The sequence below is a fragment of the Hippopotamus amphibius genome, chromosome 9, assembly GCF_030028045.1.
Source record: "Hippopotamus amphibius kiboko isolate mHipAmp2 chromosome 9, mHipAmp2.hap2, whole genome shotgun sequence".
NCBI classification, from domain to species: domain Eukaryota; kingdom Metazoa; phylum Chordata; class Mammalia; order Artiodactyla; family Hippopotamidae; genus Hippopotamus; species Hippopotamus amphibius.
In genome coordinates, this window is record NC_080194.1 from 72,917,465 (window position 1) to 72,941,160 (window position 23,696).

Here is a 23,696-nt window from a genome sequence, read left to right on the forward strand (position 1 = left end):
AAATCAAGAATAAACAAATGGGACCTCATGAAACTTAAACGCTTTTGCATAGCGAAAGAAACCATAAACAAGACTAGAAGGCAACCCTCAGAATGGGAAAAAATACTTGCCTATGAAACAACGGACAAAGGATTAACCTCCAAAATATAGAAGCAGCTGCAGCAGCTTCATACCAAAAAAGCAGATAACCCAATCCACAAATGGGCAGATGACCTAAATAGACATTTCTCCAAAGAAGACATACAGATGGCCAACAAACACATGAAAAGATGCTCAACATCACTAATCATCAGAGAAATGCAAGTCAAAGCCACAATGAGGTATCACCTCACACCAATCAGAATGGCCATCATCACAAAATCTGGAAACCACAAATGTTGGAGAGGGTGTGGAGAAAAGGGAACTCTCCTGCACTGTTGGTGGGAATGTAAGTTGGTACAGACACTATGGAAGACAATTTGGAGGTTCTTTAAAAAACTACAAATAGAACTACCATATGATCCAGTAATCCCACTGTTGGGCATATACCCAAAGAAAACCATCATCCCAAAGAAACATGTACCATAATGTTTATTGCAGCACTATTTACAACAGCCAGGACATGGAAGCAACCGAAATGCCCATCAGCAAGTGAATGGATACAGAAGATGTGGCATATATATACAATGGAATATTACTCAGCTATAAAAAGGGATGAGATGGAGCTATATGTAATGAGGTGGATAGACCTGGAGTCTGTCATACAGAGTGAAGTAAGTCAGAAAGAGAAAGACAAATATTGTATGCTAACTCACATATACGGAATCTAAAAATGGTACTGATGAACTCAGTGACAAGAACAAGGACGCAGATGCATAGAATGGACTGGAGAGCTCGAGGTTTGGGAGGGGTGGGGGGTGAAGGGGAAGCTGAGATGAAGAGAGAGAGTAGCACAGACATGTATATACTACCAACTGTAAAATAGATAGTCAGTGGGAAGTTGTATAAGAAAGGGAGTCCAACTCGAGAATGGAGATGCCTTAGAGGACTGGGATGGGGACAGTGGGGGGGAATTGAGGGAGAGTGGGGGGGAATTGAGGGAGGGTAGGGGGGAGTTGAGGGAGGGAGGGAGTATAGGGATATGTGTATAAAAACAGATGATTGAACTTGGTATACCCCCCAAAAAATAATAAATAAAAACATAAAAAATTAAAAAAAAAATCTTTCACATCTTTCCTTAAAATATTTACTTTCCTCTGCTGTCTTGAAGATATGCGATATAGTTGTAATGATGCTTTAATATCCTTGCCTACTAAATCTGTCATCTGAGACATTTCTGAGTTGTTGATTGATTTTTTCCTATTTATGGGTTGAGAGTTTTTTAAAATAAAATTTATTTATTTATTTATTTATTTATTTATTTGTTTATTTATTTATTTTATTGGCTGTGTTGGGTCTTTTTCGCTGTATGCGAGCTTTCTTTTAGTTGCAGTGAGTGAGGGCTACTCTTCGTTGTGGTGCACGGGCTCCTCATTGCTGTGGCTTCTCTTGTTGCGGAGCACGGGCTCTAGGCACGTGGGCTTCAGTAGTTGCAGCCCATGGGCTCAGTAGTTGTGGCTCACGGGCTCTAAAGTGCAGGCTCAGTGGTTGTGGCACACGGGCTTAGTTCCTCCCAGGCATGTGGGATCTTCCTGGAGCAGGGATCGAACCTGTGTCCCCTGCATTGGCAGGCGGATTCTTAACCACTGTGCCACCTAGGAAGCCCGAGGTTTTTTGCTGTTTTATGATCCTGACAATTTTTCATTGGATGCTAGGCATTGTAAATTTTGCTTTGTTGACTGATTTTTGTATTTAAAAAGAACATATTCTTGATCTTTGTTCCAGAACTTAGTCAAGTAACTTGGAAATATTTTCAATATTGTGAGGCTCACCTTTACGTTTGTTTGGCCAGACCATAGCAGCCTTTAATGTAGGACTAATTTTTTTTTTCCACTACTGTGGCAGTACCTATCTGAGTATGCTGTGTGGTGCTGTATGTCACAAGATTTTTCTGCTCTGGTGGAAATACCAACTATTCCCTCTCTTCTGTGAGCCCTGGAGATTGTCCCATCACCTCCTTTTATGCAGTTCTCTCCCTACCCTCAGGTAATTTCTTTGCAAGGATGTATTGATCAGTGTTCAGTCAGAAATTCAGGAGGGACTCAGGGGTTACACTTATCTCCTAAACTCCCACTTCTTTCTGCTCATTTCTGGGATACTTCCAGGCTCCACTGCATTCTCACACCCATTGCTTCATCCTAGAAACTCTATGCAGATTGTAAGTGGGGCATTCATAACAGTCACTTCCTTCATTTCCCCTCTCTCAATGATTGCTATCCTTCACTGCCTGTTGTATGCTGTCTGAAACCTGTTGTCACATATTTTTCCCACTTTTTAAATCACTTAATGTGAGAGGATTCCCCTAGGCCCTGTTACTCCATTTTGGCCAGAAGTGAACATTCAGACTATGTGCTCTTAGCTACAACACTGGAGTGCCTTTCAAAAAAACAAAATGGAGCACAACAGAAAGTTTCTAGGAGCAGACACAATTGTCTGGGATCAGGTCTTAAGACTATTTTTGTTTGTTTCATTAAAATTTTTTTCCCCAATTCCACACATTCTCTGGAAGTTCCTATGTCTGAAAAACTTATCCTGAAACAGCAGGATGAGAAAATGCAGTAGTGACAGCTAGATGTCCTTCAATATGTGGTTGTTTGTTTGGCTGGTAAGAAAACCCTTGTTAGTGAAATGTCATGTCCAACTTCTTGAAATGTCCTTAAAATAAGGGGGAGCACTCTTCTTTGTTCCTTTCTCCTTGCTGCTAGTTAGACTTTGGAGTGATAGATATAGCTTGAAGAGCCATTTTGTACACTGAAAAGGAAGCCATGGGCTGTAGTAGAAGAGCAAAATGGAAGGTGTCTGGGTTCTAATGATGTTGTGAAGCCACAAACCACATAATTTATTCTTTATACCTTTGCAAAATTTTTGTTGGCAAATGCAAAAATAAACTTGTCTAATTTCAGCCATTGCTGTTCTGAATATTCCATCATTTTTAATTGAGCCTAACTCTAGAAAGACCATATATGAAAGGAGAGAGAGAGAACGGGGAGGTATCTGTGTGTCTGAGTAACTCATTAGTCAAGGATTGTATTTTTTCATATACTTCACCCATGCCTCTAAGTTCTCAAGTTATTTCAGGAGCATACATTTATATATATTATCTAATTTGATGTTTTTCAGCATCTATTAGTTGGCCAGGGCAGAGAACATGGTTCTATTTTAGTGGTGAGGAAACTAACCATTGAATGGTGCAATATCTGCAGTAAACACTGACCTAGTTAGTGGAAAAGATAAGGTGAAGCTCTGCTCTTCTATTCCTAATCCAGTGCATCATTGTAGATTATAAACTTTTGAAAGATCTATTTTTGGTGGCATTTTCTGTAAAATGGTGAGGTAGGAAGCATTTGAAGGAGCTACTGGGTTCTGATTGTTTTATTTATCATTCCAGCAAAAGGGTGAACCATGCATGATGTTAATAGGACTGAGACTGGGAATGAGGAGACAGGAAGATGGAAAAACTTTAATTCATGGATTGAACGCAACTTCAACTACGAATGCTATATTACTTTCCTTAATGGCTGCTACAGCTACGAGTGGGAAGCCAAACAGGAGAAAAAACCTAGACGTCCGCTCTGCTGCTGTTCTTGGGTACAGAGAGATGGGAGGGACCTGCGCCACATTTTCTTAGATATGGGGAACATGGGCTGGTTTCTGTCCTCAGGAGGGCTCATTAGAGTCTTTAGGTCTGGGCTATGGCTCTAGTTCTTCCATGAAAAGATTACCACAGGTCTGGAGCCAAGGTTAAATTTACTGAAACATGTAGTTGTTTTCTTCATTTTCTTTCACTTTTATTCTTCATTTCTCTTCTTTCTTATCATTCTATTATTCATTTGTTCACCTTTGCTTTTATTAGTAAGTGAACCTTGAAGAAAAAGTGAGGTTTAGGTATGCTTAGATGTTTTTTGCTAGGGATTACAGGAATACCAGAATCTTTAAATCTCTCTTCAGTGTGAGTTTCCCAAAGTAACTATGCTTATGAGAAAAAAAAATAGCACGTGGGAAACAAGGTGCTCCTTTATTATTGGTCAGGCCAGTATCTGACTTTCTCTAATGAAGATCACTGTTAAGGCTGAGTAGTGATGGTAAAAATGGAGAAGAGCAAATTGATTCAACAGATATTTATTACTTAGGGATGATGTAGTAAGTCACAAGAGAGCTATGAAGGGCAAAAGATGAAGGGATGCTTCCTGGGAAAGGTGACATTGGAGGCAGTGTGGTACAATGGAAAAATCCCTGGAAGAGAGCCTGGGAGTATGTTTTGGTCCTCATTCCGGCTCTGCCCTTGGGCTGGTTAAGTGATATCTCCCAGTATCTCTACAGCTAGGGAATTAAACTACATAATTCTCAAGGTCCCTAGATAATTCTTAAGGCCCTATTTGTGCTCAGTATAGCATATAGTAAAAGAGCAAATTCCTTGTGTTCTGGGGAAAGACTGCCTGGATTCAGTTTATGGCTTCACCACTGACTGTCTCCAAGTTAGATCTTTACCTCTGTGGGACCTCGGGCAAATTACCTAACATTCTGGTACCTGATTCCTCATTAGAGTAATGGAGATGGTAACAACCATACCCACCAGTGGGGTTCGTTGTGAGAAAAGAAGAGGTAAAATATGGAAAATACTTAGAACTGGGCTCGGCACACAGCACTCAATAAATGTTAGCTATTATTACTACTGTTCTTGGGTCACTAACTTGTGGAAGTGATCTTCCACATATAGGAATGATGGTGTAGGGGATTCTGGGTAGAGGAAATAAGGTGGTCAGAAGTCCAGGGATAGAGAAGCACAGTGGGGTGTTCAAGGAAAAACAAATTTCCAGTGTTGAATTTATGAACATGTAAGGCAATAAATGGTAAGTGACCAGGTTGGAAAGGAATATTCAAATTATGAAGCATCTTTATGTAAAGCTAGAATATTTGAACTTTGTTCTGTAAATACTGGGGAGACACTGAACATTTTTGAGCAAGAGTAGCAACAATGAGAATCAAAATAAAGAAATGGATTTATTCGACAAGAACAAGTTTATTGGATGTGTACCACAGTGAATAAGACTGCTGAGGCTTCTGGCCCTCCTGCACCTTACATTCTAGTGGGATGAGTTAGGTAATAAACAGTAATGAAAAAAGATGGTTTCAGCTAGAGGTAAGAGCTTTGAAGATAACACGTAGGAAAATGTGTTAGGTGGATGAGAGAGTGGTTTAGAGAAGACCTCTTTGAAACAGTGTCATGTGAGCAGTCTCTTAAATGAAAAGGTAGAGCCAGCTATGTACATACCTGGGGGCAAAAATATGCCAGGGAGAGGAACCAAGAAGTGCAAAGCTATTGAGATGGGAATAGATTTGGTCATGTTCTAGAAACAGAAAGAAGATCATTATGGCTGGAGTTCAGAAATGGAGTCAGTGTGCAGAATGGGATGAGGTCAGAGATGGGCAAGGGTTGATCATGCAGGACCTTTGGGCCATGGCAGGCAGTTTGGAGGATATTCTCATAGAGTAGGAAGCTCTGGGAGGGTTGTGAGCAGGAGAATGACTTTATCTGATACATGTTTTTAAAAGTTCACACATGTTTTGTGTAGAGAGAGTGAGTATATACCTGAGTCAAAACCTGTTCTCTTCATTTTCCTACACTCAGGAAGTGGTGGTTTAGTGCCTTAATACCTATAAATTCTCTCATCTTTTTGGAGTACTGTTTATATGTTTTCCATTTTATTTCCTTGTTCTTATTCTCCACAATAACTACATAATTTATACAGGACAGGGATTATTCTATACATTTTTAATAGTTTGGATGCAGTATCCAAAGGAAGCAAAATTCCTCATTTATGTGATACAGTAGTGTTCCTGGGGAAGGGTTTGACAGTATCTGGTTTGGCTGGTTTGTGATACAGTTTTCAGTTTTGGGGATTGTCTTCAAGGTTCAGTTTGTACACCTTCTCCATAAAGATAGCCTCCATCTTGGTTCTGGGCTCACAGATCTAGGCAGTGCCCCCTTTTGGCTGTGTGACCTTGAGTCATTTACCTTACCTCTCTGAGATTTAGTTCTTCTACAAAATGAGGTTTACAGTACCTAACTTGTATGACTGAGAATTAAAACAAGTGAAATTAGTTTGTGAAGTCTCTAGCATTGTACTGGTGCAAAATAGCTACTGAAAAAAAAAAGAAAGATTTATTCCCTAATCTGCTTATCTCCTCCCTCAAATGTGGGTAGGTAAATGACTGAGTGAACTGATGAATGATGAATGTATGAATTATTCAATGAATGGACAAACATTAGGTGCATGGAGTGGTGGATGAATTCAACGGGTGATTGTTGAGAGACTGTGATAGATTTTGGCAACACATAGAAGTGTAACAAAAGTTCCTTTTCCTCAAAGAAGAAACTGTCACATCAGATACAAGCATATAAACACATAATTCCAATTCTAGGCAGTGTAATAAATAGGTTTTTACAAAATTCCATGGGGTAAAAGAATACAGTGATATCTCCAGCCTGGGAAGGGTAATGCTTCACTGCAACTGTGCAGACCTGTGGCGAGTGTATACAGATGTTGCTGAGGCACCTGGATAAATGGAGCTAAATTAGACTTCCTTCTTTGTCTTCCCAGAGAGAACAATTATTTTACCCATGGCTGATTATTTCATTTTGCATGTCTGTGCTTTTGCTGTTCACATGGATAGAGACTTCAAATGAATACTTTGGCTTTGACTGGTGAGTTTCACTTTTTGTATTTTCATTTGTGTAAGGGCTTTTTGGTCTAATAGCCACATGGATCCTACTTCAGGCTGAAAAGATCTGGTGGCATAAGAGGGAGGGTGGACAGAATTGGGTGATTGGGAGGCCTGACTCTGGGGAAGGGTAAAGATGCTCAGCACCCTCAGCTATTATACTTCCCTTCCACCTGTGCTCACTCTCACTTTGAGACCAAATCTGGCTCAGTGGGAAGCTTTCTCTGTGCTTCCAGTATCCCCAATCCTTCTATTCAGATGAGTCCCTGACACCTTGTTCCCCAGTCTCCTTGTCTGGGTTACTGATGAGTACACTAGTTGGTCTTCATGATCGCTTTCCATGAACCCTGATGTCTCTGCCTCACCTCCAGTGTTTTACTCTTCCTCTGTCCTTACTGGGCTTCCTAAGACTCTGAAGACAGAAATGGTGTCTGATCTCAGCACCCCTTCTGACCAAACTCTTACTCCTGGACTACTCCCAGATCTTTCAGCTTCTCTGGCCTGATTGTTATATATCTTACCCATTATTTGATATTTGATGGGGAAGCAGTTCTGGTTTTTAAAAATATTTATTTATTTATTTATTATTTACTTAAGCTGTGCCAGATCTCAGTTGCGGAATGTGGAATTTTCGTTGTGGCGTGTGGAATCTTTGGTTGCGGCATATGGACTCTTAGTTGCAGCATGTGAACTCTTAGATCTGGCATGCGTGCGGGATCTAGTTCCCTGACCAGGGATCGAACCCAGCCCCCCTGCATTGGGAATGTGAAGTCTTACCCCCTGAACCACCGGGGAGGTCCCAAAGGGTTCTGTTTGAGTAGGAGGCTTTTTAAAAATGTAATACAGAAGGGACCTTCAAGATGGCAGAGGAGTGAGATGCGGAGATCACCCTTCTCCCCACAGATACATCAAGAATACATCTACATGTGAAACAGCCCCTACAGAACACCTCCCAAATGCTGGCAGGACACCTGACTTCCAAAAAGTCAAGAAAATCCCCACATAAGTGGATAGGGCAAAAGAAAAAAAAAAAAGAGAGAGAGGCAAATGAATCAGAACAGGACCTGCCCCTCTGAGAGGGAGCTGTGAAGGAGGAAAAATTTCCACACACTAGGAAGCCGCTCACTGGTGGGGGTGGAGTGTGTGGGGGGAGGCTCGGAGGAAAGGGCAGCAACGGGTGCAGAGGGCAGAGTAGAGAGATTCCTGCACAGAGGATTGGTGCCAACCAGCACTCACCAGCCTGAGACGCTTATCTGCTCACCTACCAGAGTGGGTCTGGGCTGGGCGCTGAGGCTTGAGCTTCAGAGTTCAGACCCCAGGGAGAGGACTGGGGTTGGCTGCATGAGGACAGCCTGGCAGGGATGGCTAGTGCACCACAGCTAGCCAGCAGGGGAGTCCAGGGAAAAAACCTGCACCTGCTGCAGAGGCAGGAGACCTTCGTTGCTCCCTGCTCCCTGCACTCACAGACAGCAGGGCAACACCGACGCAAGTGTGCGTCACGGCTGTTACCTCAGACCCCAGAGGCTGCTGTATCTGCACCAAGTGTCCTGTGTGAAAGGCAGATCAATGCCCACATCTTTCTGGCAGCCTGTGCAGCCCACCAGTGCTGAAGGTCCTGCGATCCAGGGCCAACTTCCCTGGGAGAATGCACAGGGCACCTCAGGCTCTCGTAATTTCACACCAGACTCTGTTGCTGCAGGCACTCCGCACACATTTCAATTGGACTGCCATATCCCTCCCTCTCTCCCCCTGGCCTGAGTGAGCAAGTGAGCCCTAATCAGCCACTGCTTTTGTCCCCTCTTACCTGGGTGGGGAACTGATGCCTGAGAGCAGCCCCCACACAGAGGCAGGACCAAAACCAGGACTGAACCACAGAGGCTGTGGGACCAAAGAAGAGAAAGGGAAACCTCTCTGTACAGGCACAGGGGCATCAGATTAAATACCTAAAATAGGCTTGGTAGACCCTGCATCTGTGGAATGCCTGAATAGACAATGAGTGTTCCTACAATTGAGGCTGTGGACTTTGGGGGCAACTGTGGACTTTGGGGGGCAAATGTGGACTTTGGGGGAAAGTGCACGTGGGAATTAGGCCAGATCAGTGTCTAAGCTGACACTGCAGTGCCCGTAATAGGTCCAGAGACCTACCTAGAAGTATTGGAGGACTTCCTGGTTTGCTTTCTGCATTTGACTTGTTTCTGGTTCTATGTGTTTGTTAGTTTAGTTTTTAATGTTTGTTTTCATATTTGGGTTTGTTTATTGGTTTGGTTGCTCTCTTTATTTTCTCTCTCTCTCTCTCTCTCTCTTTTTCTTTCTCTGCTCTTTTTGTGAGTGCATATATGGACTTCTCTTTGTGTGATTTTGTCTGTTTAATTTTGCTTTTACTGTTTGTCTTGGGGTTTTGTCTGTTCTTTTTCTTTTCTTTTTTCCTTTTTTTCCGTGCTGTGCAGCTTGCAGGGACTTGGTGCCCCAGCCAGGGTTGGACCAGGCCTCTGAGATGGCACAACTGAGTCCAGGATGTTGGACCACCAGAGAACTCCTGGCCCCACGGAATATTAATCAGCAAGATCTCTCCCAGAGTCTCCGTCTCAACATTAAGATCCAGCTCCATCCAAAGGCTCATAGACACCCCAGAACACACCACTGGATGTGGCCCTGCACATCAGAAAGACAAGAACCAGCACCATCCATCAGAACACAGGCACCAGTCTCCTCCAGCAGGAAGCCTACAGAAGGCACTGGACCAACCTTACCCACTGGGGACAGACACCGGAAGTAAGAGGAACTACAACCCTGCAGCCCGAGGAAAGGAGACCCCAAACACAGTAAATTAAACAAAATGAGAAGACAGAGAAAGATGCAGCAGATGAAGGAACAAGGTAAAAACCCACAAGACCAAACAAATGAAGAAGAGATAAGTAGTCTATCTGAAAAAGAATTCAGAGTAATGAGTAAAGATGATCCAAGATCTCAGAAATAGAATGGAGGCGCAGATGAGGAAAATATAAGAAATGTTTAACAAGGAGCTAGAAGAACTAAAAAGCAAACAAACAGTGATGAACAACACAGTAACTGATATTAAATATACTCTAGAAGGAATTAATAGCAGAATAACTGAGGCAGAAGATTGGACAAGTGACCTGGAAGATAGGATGGTGGAAATAAGTACCACAGAGAAGAATAAAGAAAAAAGAATGAGAAGAATTGAGGACAGTCTCAGAGACCTCTGGGACAACATTAAATGCACCAACATTTCAAATTATAGAATAAGAGCGCACAGAAATCTTATGGGTTCTGAGTTATGTTCTTATAGGAGATTTCCGGAAGTGGCATTATTCAGTCAAGAAGAATAAAAACTAGTAAAATTTGTTTTGCCTATTGTCAATGTACTTTCCCAAAAGGTAGTAACGGTTTCCATTCACAACAGGGATATCTGAGTTTCTAATTTAACCTTCCTTTGATGGTATTAACTGATGTAATTTGAATCATTTTTATGAATTTTCTAGATGGAAATTGTTTTATTTTAATTATTGATTAAGTATCAAAACTGATTTACTTAACTAACTTATTTTCTTTTTAGTTTTCTTCCTTCATACATTTCTAACTTGTGGGACCTAATTTTGTCATTAGTTTATATGCAGTCTTTATTTATGGATCAGTTCTAAATTACTCCACAGTACTGGAAATACAAAATATTTCTTTATAAAATTTCCCTGGTTTTAAAAAACTTTTTACTGAGATATAATTGAAGTATAATATTACCTTTGTTTTAGGTACTGTAGCATAATGATTTGATGTTTATAGAGATGGTGAAATCATCACCACAGTAAGTCTAATTAACACTGATCATAGTACATAATTAAAGTTTTTGTGTGTGATGAGAAGTTTTAAGAAGTACTCTCTTAGCAACTTTCAAATATACAATATAGTGTTATTAACTATACTCACCATGATGTATACATTACATTCTCAGGACATGTTTATTTTATAACTGAAAGTTTGTACCCTTTTCCGATCTTCACCCATTTTGTCCACCCTCACCCCCCTCTTCTGGCAACCACCAATCTGTTCTCTGTCTATGAGTTATTTAGTTTCCTTCGTTTTTTATCTTTCACATATAAGTGAGGTCATATGGTATTTGTCTTTGTCTGACTTATTTCACTTAGCATAATACCATCAAGGTCCAATCATGTTGTCATAAATGGCATTTTTTATTCTTTTATATGGGTGAATAATATTCCCCTTGTCAGTATGTACCACACATTCTTTATTAATTCATCACTGGACACCAAGGTTGTTTTTATGTCTTGGCTATTGTAAATAATGCTGCAGTTAATGTGGGGAGTGGTGCATATATCTTTTTTTGAGGAAGTATTTTTTTTTTGCTTCTGTCAGGCAAATACCCAGAATTGGAATTGCTGTATTATATGGTAGTTCTATTTTTAACTTCTTGAGAAATCTCCATATGGTTTCCCCGCGTGGGTAAACTAATTTACATTCCCACCAACAATGCATAAGTGTTCCCTTCTCCCTATATTTTTGCAAGCACTTGTTGTATCTTATCAATAATAACCATTCTAACAGGTGGTATCTTCATTGTGGTTTTGAGTTGCATTTCCCTTACGATTATTAGTGATATTAAGCACCTTTTCATGTACCTATTGGCCGTTTGGATGTCTTGTTTGGAAAAATATCTATTCAGATCCTCTTCCCAATTTTGATCACTTTTTTTCCTATTGAATTGTATGAGTTTTTCATATATTTTAGTTATTAACTCCTTAATCACATGTATGATTTGCACATATTTTCTCCCATTTTGCCTTTTTATTTTGTTGATTTCCTTTGCTGTACAGAAGCTTTTTAGTTAGATGTAGTCCCACTTATTTGTTTTTTCTTTTGTTGGTTTTCATTTTGGTGGCAAATCCAAGAAAATCATCACCAAGACCAATGTTAATGCGCTTACTGCCTATGTTTCCTAGGAGTTTTATGTCAGGTTTTACATTGAAGTCTTTGATCCATTTTGAGTTGCCTTCTGTATGTGGTGTAAGATAGTGGTCCAGATTCATTCTTATGCATGTAGCTGCCCAGTTCCCCCAGCACCATTTGTTGAAGAGATTGTTTTTCTCTAATTGCATATTTTTGGCTCATGGCCACTTTGTTGTAAATTAATTGACCATATATGTGTGAATTTATTTCTGGGTTCTTTCTTTTTCTTACAGTTTTATTGATATATAATTGACATATAGCACTGTGTAAGGTTAAGGTGTATAGCAAATGATTTGACTTCCATACATCATGAAATTATTACCACAGTAAATTTAGTGAACATCTATCATTTCATATAGACACAAAATTAAAGATACAGAAAATTTTTTTCTTTCTGATGAGAACTCAGGATTTTCTCTCTTAACAACTTTCATATGTAACATACAACAGTGTTAATTATATTTATCATGTTGTGTATTATATTCCTAGTACTTATTAATCTTATAGCAGGAAATTTGTACCTTTTGACTGCCTTCAGTGAATTTCCCCTCACCCAACTACCACCTCTGGTAACCGCAAACCTGATCTCTTTTTCTGTGAGTTTTTGGATATTTGTTTGTTTGATTTTGAAGTATAATTGACCTATAATACTGTTATTTCTTGGTACAAATATACTGATCTGCTATTTTTATACATATCAAAATGATCACCAAGATAAGTCCAGTTACCAAAGATAACTAGATATTATTATATCTGTCACCAAAAATATTACCTAATTATTGAGTATATTCCCCTCCATGTACATTACATGCCAGTGACACATTTATTGTATAATTGAAAGTTTGTACGTCTTAATCTCCCTTAGCTCCTTCTCTTCTCTCCTTACCCCACTCACCTCTGGCAACCACCAGTTTGTTTTCTATGTCTGTGACTCTCTTCCTGTTTAGTTATGTTTGTTCATTTGCTTTGAATTTTAGATTCTACATATAAGTGAAATCATACAGTATTTTTCTCTCCCTGTCTGACTTATTTCACTTAGCATAATACCATTGAGGTCCACACATGATGTTACAAATGGCAAGAGTTTGTTCTTTTTTATGGCTGAATAATATTCCATTATATATGTGTGTGTGTGTATACACACACACACACCCCCCACATATTCTTTACCCATTGATCTGTTGATGGGCACTTAGATTACTTCCATATCTCAGTTAAGGTAAATAATGCTCCAGTAAATATAGGGGCATATGTATATTTTTAAATTAGTGTTTTTATTTTCTTAAGGAAAATACACAGAAATGGAATTGCTGGATTGTATGGTAGTCTATTTTTAGTTTATTGAGACATCTCCATTATTTTTTCCATAGTGGCTGTAACAATTTATATTCCCACCAACAGTGCACAAGCCTTCCCTTTTCTCCACATCCTTGCCAACACTCCTTATTTATTGTCTTTTTGATAACAGCCATTCTGACAGTTATGAGATGATATCTAATTGTGGTTTTGATTTACATTTTCCTGATGATTAGTGATGTTAAGCATTTTTTCACGTGCCTGTTGGCCATCCATATGTCTTTTTTTCAAAAACACCTATTCAAGTCCCCTTCCCAATTTAATCAGATTATTTTTTTCCTGAGTTGTTTGAGTTCTTTACATATTTTAAATATTCACTCCTTAATCACATATATGACTTACAAATATTATCTTTCATTCAATAGGCTACATTTCATTTTGTTGATCGTTTCCTTCACTGTGCAAAAGCTTTTGAGTTTGGTAGAGTCCATTTTGTTTATTTTTACTTTTGTTACCTTTGCCTGAGGGATATGTTAAAAAAGAAAAATCACTAAGACTGATGTCAGAGAGTTTACTGCCTGTGTTTTCCTCTAGATAGTTTATGGTTTCAGGTCTTACATTTAAGTCTTTAATTCATTTTGAGTTTATTTTTGCATATGGGGTGAGAAAATAGTCCAGTTTGATTGTTTTGCAAATAGTTGTACTTTTTCCCCTAATAACAGTTATTGAAGAAATTGTCTTTTTCCCCATTGTATATTCTTGCCTCCTTTGTTATAGGTTAATTGCCGATATGTGTGGCTTTATTTATGGGCCCTCTGTTCTGTTAAGATGACCTATGTGTCTGTTTTTGTGCCATACTGTTTTGATTGCTGTAGCTTTATAATATAGTTTGAAATCAGGGCATGTGATACCCCCAGCTCTGTTCTTTCTTCAGGTTATTTTGCCTACTTGGAGTCTTTTGTGTTCCCATATAATTTTTTTTCTTTTTTTTAAGTGAAGTATAGTTGATTTACAATATTGTGTTAATTTGTTCCCATACAAATTTTAGAATTATTTGTTTTAGTTCTGTGAAAAATGCCTTTGGTATTTTCATAGGGATTCTATTGAATCTGTACATTGCCTTTGGTAGTAATGTCATTTTAACAGTACTTATTCTTCTAATCCATGAGCATGGTATATCTTTCCATCTGTTTGTTATCATCTTCCATTTATTTCATCAGTGTCTTAGGATTTTCCAAGTACAAGTCTTTGATCCCTTTAGTTAAATTTATTCTCAGGTATCTTGTTCTTTTTTGTTGTGATTGTAAATGCTTTTGATTTCTTATTTCTCTCTCTGATGTTTGTTGTTAGTGTATAAAAATGCAACAGATTTCTATGTAATAGTTTTTTATCCCTGCAACTTGACCAAAATCATTGATGAGTTCTAGAAGCTTATTGGTGGCATCTTTAGGATTTTCTGTATGTATAGTATCATATCATCTGCTAACAGTGACATTTTTACTTCTTTCCAACTTGGATTCCTTTTATTTCCTTTCTTGTCTATGGGATTACCAAAAATGTTCTTAATAAAAGTGGTGAGAGTGGGCATCCTTGTCTTGTTTCTGGTGTTAAAGGAAATACTTTCAGTTTTTCATGGTTAAATATGATGTTGGCCATGGGCCTGCCTATATAGCCTTTATATTTTGAGGCATAGTCCCTCTGTACTCACCTTGTTGAGTTTTTTCTTGACCATAAATGGATATTGAATTTTGTCAAAAGCCTTTTGATCATATGTTGAGATGATCATATGATTTTTAGTCTTCAGTTTGTTAATGTGGTGTATCACACTGATTGATTTGTGGGTTTTTAACCATCCTTGCTTTGCTGGGATAAATTCCACTTGATCACAGTGTATGATCCTTTTAATATATTGCTGAATTTGGTTTGGTAATATTTTGTTGATGAATTTTGCATCTATGTCCATCGGTGATACTGGGCTGTAATTTTCTTTTTGGTCATATCTTTGGTTTTGTTATCAGGGTGATGCTGGCCTCATAGAATGAGTTTGGAAGTGTTTTTCTAATTTTTGGGGAATAGTTTGAGAAGAAGAGGTATTAAATCTTCTTTAAATGTTTCATAGAATTTACTCATGAAGCCATTAGTCCCAGACTTCTGTTTTTTGGATTTTTTAAACATTACTAATTTGGTTTCAATACAAGTAAGTAATGTGTTCATATTTTCTATTTCTTCTTGATTCAAATTTAAGAGATTATACATTTCCAGGAATTTGGAATTTCTAGGTTGTCCATTTTATTGGCATATAATTGTTTGTAGTAGTCTCTTGCTATGCTCTGTATTTCTGTGGTGTCAGTTGTAACTTTTCCGTTTTCATTTCTGATTTTGTTGATTTGGGCCCTCTCTTTTTTTTCTTGATGAGTCTGGCTAATGGTTTACCAATTTTGTTTATCTTTTCGAAGAACTAGCTCTTATTTTCACTGGTATTTTCTATTGTTTTTCTAGTCTATTTTATTTGTTTCCACTCTGATCTTTATGATTTCTTTCCTTCTACTAACTTTGAGTTTTGTTTTTTCTTCTTTTTCTGGTCCTTTACTTGTATGGTGATGTTGTTTGAGATTTTCCCTGTTTCCTAAAGTAGGCTTTTTATCATTATAAACTTTTTTCTTAGAACTGCTATTTCTGTAACCCATAGATATTGGAGAGATGTGTTTTCATTGTCACTTGTCTCCAAGTTTTTTAAATTTCATCTTTCATTTATTTAGTGACCTATTTGTTTTTTAGTAACATATTGTTTAGCTTTCATGTGTTTGTGTTTTTCAGTTTTTTTCTTGTAGTTGCTTTTTAGTCTTCTACCATTGTGGCTGGAAAAGAAGCTTGCTATGATTTTAATCTTAAGTTTACTGAGACTTGTTTTTTGGCCTGGCATGTGATCTATCATGGGGAGTGTTCTGTGTCCTTGAAAAGAGTGGATTATGCTTTGGAAGACATGTACTATATATATATCTCTTATGTTCATTAGGTCCAATGTGTCGTTTCACGTCAGTGTTTCCTGGTTGATTTTCTGTCTGGATTATCTATTCATTAACGTAAATAAGGTGTTAAAGTCCCCTACTATTATTGTGTTACTGTCAGTTTCTTCCTTTATATCTTTTAATATTTGCTTTATGTATTTAGGTGATCTTTTGTTGGGTGTATATATATTTACAATTGTTATATCTTCTTGGATTGATCCCTTTATCATAATGTGATGTCCTTCTTTTTCTCTTGTTACAGTCTTTTTTTTTTTTTTAGCTCTTTATTGGAATATAATTGCCTTACACTGTTGTGCCAGTTTTTGTTGTATAACAAAATGAATCAGCTGTATTTATACATATAAACCCATATGCCCTCCCTCCTGCAACTCCTTCCCACTTTTCCTATCCCAGTCCTCTAAGCAAGTGAGTGTAACCCAGGATCTTTTCAAATTATTCCTCCTGCCCTGGGTCTCAGAGTACTTTACATTTTGTATGTATCCTTTAAGAGTGGAGTTCCTATTTCCTACCGTCTTCTGGCTCTCCCAAAAGTAAGCCCCACTGGCCTTCAGAGCCAAATGTTCTGAAGCTAATATTCCCAGTGCAAGACGCTTGGTTTGAGGAGCCTGATGTGGGGCTTGAGCCCTTTGTTCCTTGGGAAGAACCTCTGCAGTTGTAATTATCCTTCAGTTTGTGGGTTGCCTAGCCGGGGGTAAGAGTCTTGACTACGCTGTGACTCCGCCCCTTCTACCTGTCTCATTGTGGCTCCTTCTTTATATCTTAAGTTGTAGAAGATGTTTTCTACTAGTCTTCAAGTAGCTCTCTTTGGGAGTTACTCTATAAATAGTTGTAATTTTGGTGTGCCTGTGGAGGAGGTGCGCTTAGGGCCATTGTACTCTGCCTTCTTGTGCATGCCTCTCCTATTTTTGGACTTTTTTTTTTGGACTCTATTGTGTCCATTTATCTATGTGTCTGTTAATTATGCCAATACTCTACTGTTTTGATTGTTGTAACTTTGTAATATAGTTTCAAATCAGGGAATGTGAGGTCCCTAGCTTTACTCTTCTTTCTCAAGACTGCTTTGGCTATTCATGGGCTTTCATGGTGCCATATAAATTTTAGGATTGTTTGTTCTATTTCTGTGGATAATGCTTTTGGAAATTTGATAGGGTGTACCTTGACTCTGTAGATAATTTTGGGTAGTATGGGAAGTTTAACAGTATTAATCTTCCAATGAACACGATATCTTTCCATTTAATTGTGTATTCAATTTCTTTCATCATTGTCATATCTTTCAGTGTATAGTTCTTTTATCTCTTGGGTTGACTGTATTCTTTTTGATGTAATTATGAATGGATTGTTTTCTCAATTTCTGTTTCTGATAGCTTGTTATTAGTGTATAGAAATGCAACAGCTTTTTGTATGTTGATTTTGTATCCTGCAAATTTACTGAATTCATTTATCAATTTTAACATTTTTTTGTGGAGTCTTTTGGATTTTCTGTATATAATGTCATGTTATCTGTGAATAGTGACAGTTTTACTTCTTCCTTTCCAATTCTAAAGCCTTTTACTTCTTTTTCTTCCGGATTGCTTTCGCCAGGCCTTCCAATGCTATGTTGAATAAAAGTGGTGAGTGGGCATCCTTGTATTGTTCCTGATCTTAGAGGTAAAGCTTTCAGTTTTTCACCATTGAGAATGATGTTAGCTGTGAGCTTGTCATATGTGCCTTTTATTATGTTGAAGTAAATTCCTTTTAACCCAGTTTATTGAGAGTTTTTATCATGAATGGATGTGAAGTTTTGTCAGATGCTTTGGCATCTATTGAGATGATATGATTTTTATCTTTCTATTAATGTAATGTTTCACATTTATTGATTTATGTGTACTGACCTATTCTTGTGTCACAGGGAATTCCACTTGATCATGGTGTTATTTTTTTTAATGTGCTCTTTAGTCTGCTTTGCTGGTAATTTTTTGTTAAATTTTTATATCTATATTTATCAGGGATATTGGCCTATAGTTTTCTTTTAGTGTCCTTATCTGACTTTGATATCAGGGTAATTCTGGCTTCATAAAATGACTTTGGGAGTGTTCTTTCCTTTTTTGTTTTTTGAAGAGTTTGAGAAGGATTGGTGTTTTTCTATTTTAAATATTGTTAAAATTTACCAGTGAAACAATCTGATACTAGTTTTTGATTGCTTACTCAATCTCCTTACTCAGTATTGATTTTCCGTTTTTCATGATTCAGTCTTGGTAGGTTGTATGTTTCTAGGATTTTATCCATTTCTTCTATGTTGTCCAGTTTTTTGTCATATAGTTGTTCATATAGTCTCTTCTGGTCCTTTGTACAAAAGTGAGTCAAAAATTATCTGCACTCTGGCTGTAGAATTTACTTTAGTTAACTTTTAGAAAAGATAAATACATCATTTTTCAACAGTCTCCTTTCTTTTCAATACACTTTGTCCACCTGTCAACAAGCTTTTGTATTCCCTCAGTAAAAAATGTTATAGGCTGAGCTGTGAGCCACAAATGCACTGCTGTCTTCACTTCTTTATCAGAAGTGAATCTGGCTGCTTCTTAATGGCTGACACTTATACGACCTTCCTTGAACTTCTCTATTCATTCATACACACTTTTTCATGACAAAACACTTTCTCCATACTGCACACAAAGTCTTAGATAAATAAAGGCACCAGGTACACCCTCAGACCACGAAAAATGAATCATTGCACGCTGCTCTTCTTTCATGCACATCACAAGCGGGGCATCCATTTTTGCCTGCACCACAGTCACAAATGAACTAATGTAACATGTTCACACCTGCATAGTAGTGACTTGGGAGACAGTAGCCTTGGATGTAAAGTGCTGATATGACACTGTGGCCAACAGAAATTTTGATATTACCGGAGTGCAGATAATTTTTGACTCACCCTCATATTTCTGTGGTATTCATTGTAATGTCTCCTCTTTCATTTATAATTTTATTTATTTGGATCTGTTCAGAGGTGTTTTTTTATTTGGGGGTTTTCTTTTGTTTAGTCTTGCTAAAGGGTTGTCATTTTGTTTATCTTTTCAAAAAACCAACTTGTAGTTTGGTTGATCTTTGCCATTGTTTTCCTGTTTTTTATTTCACTTATTTACCAAATAAACTGGCCCTTGAATGGAGCAAAAGCATTGACAAAAGACCTTGCTGCAAAGCCAAAACTATATGCTATCACTATTCCTCCTAGTTTTCTCCCAGAAGAACCTCTAATTATTTACCAGGATGCTTGTCATTGGGGAAGAAGAAATACTTTTGTGGGATTACTGAACACTGACTCTGAACTGAAATGAATAACTGGAGATATAAAACACCACCATGACTCCTAAGTAAGAGCAGGAACTTTTGGATGGTAGGTAGTCAACGCAATTTTGGTTCAGGCCTACCTCTAGAGTGGACATAGTGGGTCCCCAGACCACACTGCGGTTATTTCTCTAGTTCTGGAATGCATAGTTCAATTAACATACTCAGAATGAGACAGAATCCTCACAGCAATATTCCATCATCAAATAGAAGTTGTAAATATGAGAGTGAGCTCCCACTGATCCTAAAGACACAAGTAAGTTTCATGGGCAGTTGTCCATGGCTACCATAGCAAATTACCACAAATTGAGTGACACCAAAGAATACCATTTATTATCTCACAGTTTTGTTGGTCAGAAGTGAGGTATGACTTGGGTATTCTGCCTAGGATCTCATAAGGCCAAAATCAAGGTGCCAGCTGGCCTGGGCTTTTAACTGGAGCTCTGAGTGAGAATCACTTCCAGGTTCATTTAAGTTGGTGGCAGAATCCAGTTCCTTCTGGTTGTTGGAATGAAGTGCTCATTCTTTAGTGATTGTCAGATGGGAGTTGTTCTCAGTTTATAGCTTGTGACCTTCTCTATCTTACAATCTACTTTAAAAGCTAGCAATGGTGTTTCAAGTTCTTCTCACACTTCAGATTTCTCTGACTTCTCCTTCTTTGTCATCCCTCTGACTTCCTCTTCTGCCTTCTTTTCTGAATTTAAGAGCTCATGTGATTACACTGGATTCAGTCTGATAATCCAGAATAATCTCCCTACTTTAAAGTCAGCTGACTAGTAACCTTAATTCCATCTTCAAAGTTCCTCTTACCATCTAACATGACATCATCATTGGTGACACCAAAGGACAAAGATATATATTACATATGTATACACACATGTATATATTTGAATGATATACATATATAAATAATATATATTTATGATATATATGATATGTAAGGATGTATATATGAATTTTCACTTCTCTCACTTCTCTACCATTGAAAATGAGATTTGTTAATAGTAGTTAACCAGATATACTACTACTTAAATTAGAGGTATAAACATCACCCAGTGATCAACTATCAGAGCACATGTAACAACCTTCTCTAGCATCTTCTGTAATAGCATAAGGTCTAATCCCTACAGTAAATTCTTTTCTGAATCATCCCAGACCAATCCAATATTTTTAATCATTTTGAAAACATTCTCAGCCATTATCTTTTCAAATATTGCTTTTATCCCATTTTTCTATTGCCTCTCCTTCTGAAACTTTAGTTTCATGTATATTAGACCTTTTCTCTTTATCCCCCATGTATCTTACCCTTTCTTCTGTATTTCTCATGGTTTTTTTTTTATGTCTCTCTCTTTTGTTCTTAGTATTTTTTTCCTGACTTGTTTTTTGCTAAACAAACTTTTTAAAAATCTTTCGGTCTTTATCAGAGTATAATAGCTTTACACTGTTGTGCCAGTTTCTGCTGTATAACAAAGTGAATCAGCTGCATTTATACATATAGCCCCATAACCCTCCCTCTTGAGCCTCCCTCCCACCCTTCCTATTCCACCTCTCAAGGTCATCACCAATTGAGTTGATCTCCCTGTGTTATGCAGTTGCTCCCCACTAGCTATCTGTTTTACATTTGGTAGTGTGTAAATGTCAATACTACTCTTTCACTTTGTCCCAGCTTCTCCTTCCCCCCGTCCCATGTCCTCAAGTCTGTTCTCTACATCTACATCTTTATTCTTCCCCTGCCACTGTCTTCATCAGTACCATTTTTTAAGATTCCATGTATATGTGTTAGCATACAGTATTTGTTTTTCTCTTTCTGACTTACTTCACTCTGTATGACAGACTCTAGGTCCATCCACCTCACTGCAAATAACTCAATTTCATTCATTTTTATAGCTGAGTAATATTCCATTGTATATATGTGCCACATCTTCTTTATCTATTCTTCTGTTGATGGGCATTTAGGTTGCTTCCATGTCCTGGCTATTATAAATAGGGCTGCAATGAACATTGTGGTATATGTTTCTTTTTGAATTACGGTTTTCTCAGGGTATATGCTCAGGAATGGGATTGCTGGGTCATATGGTAGTTCCATTTTTAGTTTTTTAAGGAACCTCCATACTCTTTTCCATAGTGTGCCACATCTTCTTTATCCATTCATCTGTCAATGGACATTTAGGTTGCTTCCATGTCCTGGCTATTGTAAATAATGCTGCAATAACATTGCGGTACATGTATCTTTTTAAATTATGGTTTTCTCTGAGTATATGCCCAGTAGGGGACTTCTGGGTCATGTGGTAGTTCTATTTTTAGTTTTTTAAGGCACCTCCATACTGTTTTCCATAGTGGCTGAATCACTTTACGTTCCCACCAACAGTGCAGGAGGGTTCCCTTTTTTCCACAGCCTCTCCAGCATTTATTTTTTCTAGGTTTTTTGATGATGGCCAATCTGACTGGTGTGAGGTGATACCTCATTGTGGTTTTAATTTGCATTTCTCTAATGATTAGTGATGTTGAGCATCTTTTCATGTGTTTGTTGGCCATCTGTATGTCTTCTTTGGAGAAATGCTTGTTTAGGTCTTCCGCCCATTTTTGGATAGGGTTGCTAAACAAATTCTTTTTGGCTCTGTTTTACCTGCTATTAAATATGCTCACTGAATTCTTAATTTTTGTTGCTGTATTTTCTTTTATAGAATTCTTTAATTGGTCCTCTTGTTAATAGGTCTCTGCTGAAATTCTAAATTTTGTCCCCGTCTCAATTTTTTAAGCATGGTTATTTACAAGTCTGTACCTGATACCTTTATTATCTACATTTGCTGAAGATATTTTTATGTTGTCCGTTGTTTCTTTTGGCACTCACTATGTGGTCTCTCCTGGTGTGCCTGATGATTTTTCCGGAGTGCCAGATATTGTATGCGAAAAGTTGTATAGGTAATTTGAGACCTCAAGTTGCATTATGTCCTCTCAGAGAGTCAAATTTCCCACATTTAGATGGTTTAGTCTCCAGAAAGCAGTCTATTTCCAGTTAATGATTACTCTTAGCATACAGTCCTCAGGGGTCCCAAATCAAAGCGTATAGTGTTTACCAGAGTACCCTCTCCCCTTTTTGTCCTCTTAGAGCTTCAAGATAAGGAAGACCTTCTTCCTATATCTCAGACACTTCTAGAGAAAAATCACCCAAATGCCAAGTTATATTTCTGGATTTCCTCTCTCATTTGGATGTTGGTTAGTTATTTCTTCACTGCCTGGTGGCTCTCTGATGCCTTCCTTTAGAATTTTTAAAAAAATGTATTGTCCAACTTTTCTAAGTTGTTCCCTTTGGCTAGGGAGAGATTGAGCAGAATTTTTGGTGGAGTAACTGTCACTTCTTATTTTTCCCCTCTGTGTTGTGAGGTTAGACTTGTCTCCTCCTTCCTTGCTATGTGAAGGTACCCAGTGGTTCATCACCATGCGTCTTTTTTTCCTCAGAGTTACTGTCAGCTGATAATTGGCTCTACTGATATAAAGCATTATGGTATGTACAGTGTGCATTGGGAGAAGGTGCAAGAAAGCTGCACCTTGCAGCTATGGGAAAGCAGGCAAGGGGTCCTAGAAGATTTATTTAAACAATAGTAAAGTGAATTTGAATTTAGATTAGAAGTTTCCAAGAACACTGTCTCTCTTGAATGAGAACTTCATCTACAAGTGCAGCATGAATATGCTGCTAGAAAGATGTAAAACAATGGCCTAGAGCAAAGAGAAAGCAGCTTGAAAATGCTATGTCAGAAGAAGCCTCAATTGGGAATCCATGTAGAGTGAGCCTACAGCATAGTCTTGAGCAACTATATATTCCCAGTTTAAAGAAATCAGGGCAAAGAAAGACTGCCTTTTTCAATTCCCACTGATGTTTTTAGCAGTCACCTAAGCACCTTTTCATTCTTCTGACTGCCTTGTTTTACCCCACCACCACCACCTAGAGTGAGTACAGGTGAATGGGACAAGAAGAAGTAGAAGAGGAGGAGACAAAAAGAGAAAAATATCACAATTCTTCCTTTGCCTACAGAACACAGCAGATAGGTGGGAACTTCACCTGGGTTTGGTGGGAGAGTTTGGAGCTGAACTAATATTTACATGTGAGTGAATATACAAAAGAAGACCATTATCTTGGTAAGGACTGAAAAAAAACTAATGTGGCCAGAGCAATGATTTAAAAATATCTGATTTCCCCCAGAT

General features: G+C 38.0%; 1 protein-coding gene across 1 annotated transcript in view; it reads left to right on the forward strand.

The window, feature by feature from the left end:
* The first annotated feature begins 3,622 nt into the window (after window positions 1-3,622).
* LOC130861207 (glycerophosphodiester phosphodiesterase domain-containing protein 4-like) overlaps window positions 3,623-23,696 on the forward strand; it is a 132,492-nt gene continuing 112,418 nt past the window's right edge. Inside the window, exons 1-2 of the mRNA XM_057749827.1 lie at window positions 3,623-3,726; window positions 6,741-6,844. Coding sequence (XP_057605810.1) covers window positions 6,783-6,844 — 62 coding nt within the window. The 5' untranslated portion in view covers window positions 3,623-3,726; window positions 6,741-6,782. The remainder of the gene's footprint in view (window positions 3,727-6,740; window positions 6,845-23,696) is intronic.